This window comes from Perca flavescens, chromosome 24 (assembly GCF_004354835.1).
Source record: "Perca flavescens isolate YP-PL-M2 chromosome 24, PFLA_1.0, whole genome shotgun sequence".
NCBI lineage: Eukaryota > Metazoa > Chordata > Actinopteri > Perciformes > Percidae > Perca > Perca flavescens.
Window position 1 is genome coordinate 14,185,898 of NC_041354.1, and position 7,909 is coordinate 14,193,806.

Below are 7,909 nucleotides of genomic sequence, written 5' to 3' on the forward strand. Positions count from 1 at the left end.
CCTTCTAAATAATTAAACCATGGAGCCAAACCTTCTGACTGGCACTGGTCTAACACACATTCCCATGCTAAACACCTGTGTTTTTTGTTGTGTTTGACCTTGTGACTGTGAGCTCATCAAACATTTCTGCTCCATGTCTCAGGCTGATGGACACCCAGGATCAGACATCTTTAGTGGGGACAGGACTGGTGTCCAGGTGAGTCTCTCTAATGAAGAGATAATGTACATAGTGAACTGATATTAAATTGATACAACCTACCAACTCACATGTCCTTAATTTAAACAAATCCCTGATGCATGATTTACAGATGTTATTATGCCCATCTTTTCCTACCCTGTGTTCGTGTGTATGTGCTGATAAAAGAATGTAGGTGATTTATATCTCTTTCCCAAGGCTGACACACATGATGCACTTTGGGAGGAGTAGAGTTGGGCCTGCAGAGTCCAGCCTCAGCAGCCAGAGGACAGAGAACAACATGAGGAGCAGGAGCAGGTGAGCTGTACACTTGCAAGCACATCTCAGCCCAGGACCACACTGCTGGAGGATCTGACTTAGACTTTAGTGCCATCTTTCATTCCATACTCACACACTAAAGTCAGTCAGTATACAAAACACATTAAGGTTTTACACCCAGCCTGTTATTGTAGTCACCATTAGATTTAGCTAAAGCTGAAAAAAAAAATTATATTGAATGACATTGAATGAAATGTTTACAGAGTGCCTTGGTGCACAACCTATTGATGTAACTAAAGACACTTATTTTTCTTGGTTCCAGGCATATTTTTCTAAACCTGGCAAGCCTGTTTACAATTCACATGAATATGGCACCTCTTCTGTCCAAAGTGATGTACAAATAGAGGCAATCCAAGCCATGTTCCCCCTGACACAAGTGTCACAAGGTTGTATGTAGTACATAACACACAAGTACATAGCAAGTGATGTTAATTTTGAGCGAGAGATAGGATAGGATGGAGAGAGAGAGCCTATTAAGACTTCATTACAACAACCTGCTGTACCCTGAGACAGTAAGAGCAAAGTATTTTAAAGTGATTTCTGTACTTTTGTGGCCATGCATTCACATTTCCTGCATAACATATTGCGTTTCCACTGAACACCTATTGTACTGTACCTGAGCTGAGCCTGGGATTGTTTTGGCACACTGTGGCACTGGATTGATGCTCTTTAACTTAGGTATTGACTTGACTTAGGTGTAAGGAAATGTATAAGGAATAAAAGAATGTCAGAAGCCTCAGTAAAGGCAATTCAGAGAAGCCCCTCCTTGAATGTGACACTGTTGAAGAATCCACAGACATCTGTGAGAAGTTGCTGAAGTTTTTTAACAAAACAATTAAGATCATTAGATCTCAATTCTGTCCTCTCCCTGACACCCAGCACCACTGTTTAGGGGGCCTATCTAACTTTAATCAATTTGAACTGGTTTCTTTGTCTACGTTGAGGGACATTGTTATGCAATTGAAATCTACTACTTGCCCCCATGATGTTGTGCACTTACATATCATAACGGATACATTTAATATAATTGGCCCTAGCATTCAAACTATCACAAATTCCTGCTTAGCCACTGGCACTGCCCCTGCAGGTTTTAAACATGCAATTGTTCATCATAACCTTGATGTCAAATACACAACTTTCAACCCATCTCAAAATTGTCATTTATTTAAAAAAATGTCCTGTTACAACTACAACCACTTCTGAACACTATTGACATGCTTGACCCCCTTTTCAATCAGGTTTAATACCCTCCACAACAATGAAACAGCTCTGTTAAAAGGGACAAATCTTTTACTTGGCATTAAGGGTACAGCATTGAACAGGTTTAAATCATATCTTAGTTTTAAGACATTCTCATTTTCCTCCTGAACTGTCCATGACACATATGGTGTCCCTAAGGGTTCCATCCTGGGTCCACTTGTGTTCTGCCTGTACATGCTACCTCTTGGAAACCTTATTAGAAAATACATCTCCTGTCACTTCTACGCTGAGAATTTACACTCTCCCACTAAAAATTAGGGACTACCTACAGCCTCTAGTCGGCATCATATTTGATTCTGAGCTCTTGTCAAATAAATCAGTTTGCTGATTGCATTCAAGTTTCCTAATGGTCAGGAACCATCTTATATTACAGATCTTATTCACTAGCACTCAGACCCGGGGTCTCTTAGATCTGACGACATATCTCTCCTGTATGTCCCAAGATCATGACTAAAACTAAAAGGTGACCGAGCCTTTCAGATGCTGCTCCACAACTGTGGAACCAGCTGCCGTTCGAATCTAGGCTAAAGACACATTTTTATTCATCGGCCTTTTTAGCACACCTCAATCTGTTATCATGTCTATAATTAAGTTTTTGTTGTGAATTGCTGATTGTTGTTTCTGTTGGTATATTCTCTTTCTGTTTTCTTTTAATGTTTTTTTTATACAGCACATTAGTGCTTTTTTCTACAGCACTTTGTCAGCTTAAGCTTTGTTTAAATGTGCTTTGGAATTAAACCTTATTTTACTTTTTAGTGTGATGTGATTTTTCATAGCTTATTTAATTTGTTGAAAAAATATCAGGATATAATTTATGACTAGCAAGCAAAACATCAGAATATTGCCTGCCTATGGGGCTCCATATGAGTGCAGTGGTAGTTTTATGTCAGTTTAGGTTTACCTTCATGATTGCTAGCAGATACTTTAGACTAGTGTTTCTCAAATGGGGGTACGTGTATCCCTTGGGGTACTTTGGAGGACTGCAGGGGGTACGTGAGATATTTAACAAAATGTTTAATAGTTACAAGTAAGTTGTCCAGAACATTGTTCCTCTTTATGTAGAATTTTTTTTTCCTTCCAAAATGTGACATTTGTGTCACCTTCTTTGGACCTAATCTTGCCTTCCTTTCTTCTACTGTCCTACTTTAACAAGTTTCTCGCTTTTTTCTTCTTATGTCACTGTTTTTATTATTATATACTATTTTGACCTATTCTTGCCTTACTTCCTCCCTTCTTTCTACCATCTTTTTCCAAGTTTTTGTCTTTTTTACAGTTTTTATCTCCTTTTCTCATTAGCATTTAAATGTTTTTTCAGTTACAAAGCTGTTGTTTAGTAAATCTATCGCTGACAGCACTGTACGGTTCCTGTTTATATACACTTTTTGTTCTACCAAAAATGATTAGCGCTGGTCAGGGGGTACTTGGCTTAAAGAAACAATTCAAAAGAGGTACATTATTGAAAAAAGTTTGAGAACCACTGCTTTAGACTGATGTAAACCTTTTTGACATTCTTCTGAGTTGAGTTACTATATGTCTTGGTCACAAATATATGCAATCATTTGTTTCTCTTCCAGTGATGGTCAGCTAGCCCTGGCTGCACAAAACATGAACAACTGCAACAACAATGATGGGTAAGATGATATATGAATCCTCTTACATGCCCTTAATCACACTAATTGATTGCATTTAAATTGAGATAGTGTACCATCTGCTGCAGTATATGTGTACACTATGTAAAGAGATTAGAGCCAATTCACTTCTTTCAGATTAGAGCCAATTCAATTCCATGAAATGTGACTGTCACATCAAAGTGTTCTTTGTTCTTTGATTGGAAAAATGAACAACAAAAGGAAAATAGTCCAGCCATGAGATTTTTAGACTGTTATGGACCAAAAAGGTAAAAGTTGGTAAAATGAAAATTGTAAAATTCAGTTCAATTTTAGTGTCAAATCATAACAGAAGTTATCTCAGGACTCTTTACAGATAGACTAGGTCTAGTCCACACTCTATAATTTACAGAAACCCAGCAACTCCACCCAAGAGCAAGCATTTAGTGCAACAGTAGTGAGGAAAAACGTCCTTTTAAGAGGCAGAAACCTCAGATAGAACCAGGCTCTTGGTAGGCTACCATATGCCGCTGCCGGTTGGGACACAGAGACACACATACAGATATATAGAAATATGATTCATAATGATATATAGCATAAGGACTCCAGGGAGGAAGCTCCCTGGAGTTAAGTTAGTAATGGAACACGAATGCACACAAATAGAAAAGGGAGGAGGAGAGAGGAGCTCAGTGTGTCATAAGAAGTCCTCCGGCAGTCTAAAACTATAGCAGCATAACTAAGAGCTGGTCCGAGACAAACCTGGGCCAGCCCTAACTATAAGCTTTATCAAAGAGGAGCTTCATGACATCATAGTGGTAACAGAGTCAAGGTCATAGGGTCCCTAAAACGGTTAGGGTTCATGGTCAACAGCAAATGCAATCTGTTCGGTAGTTGATTATTTCTCATTCTTGACCAAAGTGTCGGTCAGACTGACCTTGCCATCAGTGGGCCTGCAACTGTAATTTAAGATAAAATTCAATCTTAAAAACTAACTTTAAAACCAGTGCATTCAAATTCAAATTAAGTTAAATTCGTATTCAGTTGTATCAATATGTGCATGACAATTTAAACTAAAGGAACACTGCACTGATTTTGAGCTCAGTTTACTAGTAATTAAACAGTTGTATGTCTTCAGTGGCTCTGGAGAAAGCCCTTGGTGGAGGGGGTAGCTATGGCTCAGATGGTAAAGCAGTCATCTACCATTTGGAAGGTTGGTGGTTCAATCCCTGGCCCCTGCAGTCTACATGTCAAAGTTACCTTGGGCAGTACTGCTTTTATAAAATGTCAATTTACATTTGAATACATGTGACTAATGCAATGAAATATTACAGATATGAAGTGAGCTAGGGAGAATCCTGTAATTATGTAAGAACAAGAGAGTTAAGTTCACAGAGCACACTCTGATGCTCTTGTGAAGTCCATAAGGGATTTTTCTGATTCACAGTGTTCATGTAAAAGAAAGGGATGACGGAGAACACTGGGAGAACTGGCAAAACCATTACATGTACATAGTAGCGAGTTCTTGTTCTTTGTTCTGATTGTATTCATTTCATTTCATTTGTTTTAAATTATTTATTGCCTGTCATTTGAAAAAAAAAAAATTAGCAAACAACACTTTTATTAAACTGTATAAACTATGAGCCACTAGCTACTGATATAACTTTTTCTAGGTAATGTTACTTCACCAAAAGCTGTCCCTTTCCCCACACAGCAAGCCCCTGCTGATCACACAGGTTATCTCAGTTGAAGTCAGACCAAAAAAGTCCATTCGGCTACTTATATGCACGTGAATGACCTTTCCGTAATCAAAGACTTTCTCCATCACTCTTCAGTGAACTGCCTCCTACTCTGAGATCATTTTCTAGTTAAGTAGCCTATCATTGTGGATTTTTCCATGTTTTTTAGCAGTCTGTTCACACTAATACATGTAAAACAATATAGCATTAATTTAGTAAGGAAGTGACAGGCGTATTAGGTATAAATCAATTTTATTTTCTTTATTTGAAATTCTGGCCCTTAGAAAAATGTAGTTGATGACCCTTGGTCTACATTTCCATGACTGTACTGTGTCACAGCGCCCTCCTGAGGCTCTCTGACACTACTGAATGACTCACCTGCCTATTTCTGACATTTACAGTAAAAAAGATGCCAAGAAAGAGGAACCCAAAAAGGATGATAAGAAAGATGACAAGAAAGAGGACAAGAAAGATGCTAAAAAGGAAGAACCGTGAGTACTACATACAATTTTCTATGGCTGCAATTTTCTACTTGATTTATCAATTTTAAATAGATAGTATTAAGATACAATGTACCAACAACTAACTAACTTTGTTAGTACCTTATTTTGCTGAGTATAAACTTGCTTTTTAACAAAACTAAAAATCCCTTTTCTCATTCAGAAAGCAGGTGTGGATCATGGACCCTGCCACAGATACATACTATTACTGGCTGTGCACATTATCCATCCCAGTGTTCTACAACCTTATGTTCCTAGTGGCCAGGTCTGAATTCATGGCATTTAGGATTTCCTCTTAACCTTACTGTTTTTAGAGGTCTTTATCATGGTTTTGCTTCCCTTTAGGTCTTGTTTTAATGACCTGCAGCATTCAAATCCAACGCTGTGGATGGTTTTGGATTACTCTTCCGATGTCCTCTACTACATTGACACCTTTGTGAGAACCAGGACAGGTCAGTGCCAGGAACTTGGCTGAATGCGTGAAGATTAAAGGAGCGTTGAGTATATGATAATACTAATAATCTTACTAATTCTAATGTGTGTCTAAATGTGTCAACAGGTTATCTGGAGCAAGGTCTTCTTGTAAAGGATGAGAAGGTCCTGAAAGAAAAGTACATGAAGACACGCCAGTTCAAATTTGACATTATATCAATTATTCCCACAGATTTTATATTTCTCATAATTGGAATTGAAAACCCAGAGTGGCGATTCAACCGTCTCTTTAGGTTAGGCCGTCTTTTTGAGTTCTTTGACCGGACTGAAACTCGAACAAATTATCCCAACATCTTTCGAATTGCTAATCTTGTACTTTACATTATCATCATTATCCACTGGAATGGTTGCCTTTTCTTTGCCATCTCCAAGACGCTTGGCTTTGGCTCAGACACCTGGGTATATCCAGACATAAAGAAACCTGAGTATTCTCGCCTGGCCAGGCAGTACATCTACTGCTTTTACTGGTCCACTCTTACTCTGACAACTATCGGTGAGACACCACCCCCAGTCCGAGACATTGAATACTTTTTTGTGGTAGCCGACTTCCTCACTGGGGTTCTGATCTTTGCTACAATTGTAGGCAATGTGGGGGCCATGATTTCCAACATGAGTGTTGCACGTGTAGAGTTCCAGGCTAAGATTGACTCTATAAAGCAATACATGCAGTTTCGGAAGGTCACCAAAGATCTGGAGGTTAGGGTGGTGAAGTGGTTTGACTACCTGTGGACAGAGGAGAAAACCTGTGATGAGAAGCTGGTGCTGAAGAACCTGCCAGACAAGCTAAAGGCTGAGATAGCCATCAATGTACATCTGGAGACTCTAAGTAAAGTGCGCATATTTCAAGACTGTGAAGCAGGTTTGCTTGTTGAGTTGGTCCTTAAACTTCAGCCTCAAGTTTTCAGTCCTGGTGACTACATCTGTAAGAAGGGGGACATTGGCAGGGAAATGTACATAATCAAAGGAGGTAAGCTGGCTGTGGTAGCAGATGATGGGGTTACCCAGTTTGTGGTCCTAAGTGATGGGGCATACTTTGGAGAAATTAGCATCCTCGGTATCAAGGGCAGTAAGGCAGGAAACCGAAGAACAGCCAACATCCGAAGTGTAGGCTACTCTGATCTGTTTGCACTGTCCAAAGATGATCTAATGGAGGCACTCACTGAGTATCCTGATGCTAAAAATATGCTGGAGGAGAAGGGAAGGGCCATCCTGATGAAAGATAATCTCATTGATGAGGCACTGGTCAATGCTACTGACGCCAAAGACTTGGAGGAAAAAGTCAACAAGATTGAAGCCAGTTTGGATGTCATGATGGTTAAATTTCGAAAGCTGACAAGCCAGTATGAATCTTCCCAGCGTAAAATCAAGCAACGGCTCACTAATATGTCGAACCAGGTCCGAACACTCAGAGTAGACAATGAGTAGATCTTGGCTTTGCACTACTACTGCCAGTCTTATGGAATGTTCAGGACATATGTTAAAGGTCATCTGTTCTGTAGGACTTTTTGTACACACCAAATGGCATATGATCAGCAGCTAAACAGTGGCTTTCTCCATTTATGTTCCCCATATATGGTCAAATAGAAAGGTTGCCTTGAAAGTTTACCATCCTCATAAACACAGATATTCAGAGGGCTGGGTAAGTGAATTGTGTCCCTACTGAGTGTCAAAAAACTGAGTCCTGTTTACAACCTTTAAACATGTGTTCTCTGATAATTTACTTGCTCTACTGGCTTGATTGGTTAAATTACAAAAAAAAGTTTTTTTCACTGAGTAACAAAAGGCAACAAATAAGGTACC

The 7,909-nt window shown here is 39.2% G+C and overlaps 1 protein-coding gene across 1 annotated transcript in view; it reads left to right on the top strand.

Annotated features, from left to right (window-relative positions):
- The window catches only part of LOC114550669 (cyclic nucleotide-gated cation channel alpha-3), a 30,195-nt gene extending 22,661 nt beyond the window's left edge, over positions 1-7,534 (top strand). Inside the window, exons 4-10 of the mRNA XM_028571428.1 lie at positions 143-196; positions 395-493; positions 3,349-3,405; positions 5,519-5,608; positions 5,781-5,882; positions 5,963-6,069; positions 6,177-7,534. Coding sequence (XP_028427229.1) covers positions 143-196; positions 395-493; positions 3,349-3,405; positions 5,519-5,608; positions 5,781-5,882; positions 5,963-6,069; positions 6,177-7,534 — 1,867 coding nt within the window. The remainder of the gene's footprint in view (positions 1-142; positions 197-394; positions 494-3,348; positions 3,406-5,518; positions 5,609-5,780; positions 5,883-5,962; positions 6,070-6,176) is intronic.
- Positions 7,535-7,909: the final 375 nt, after the last annotated feature.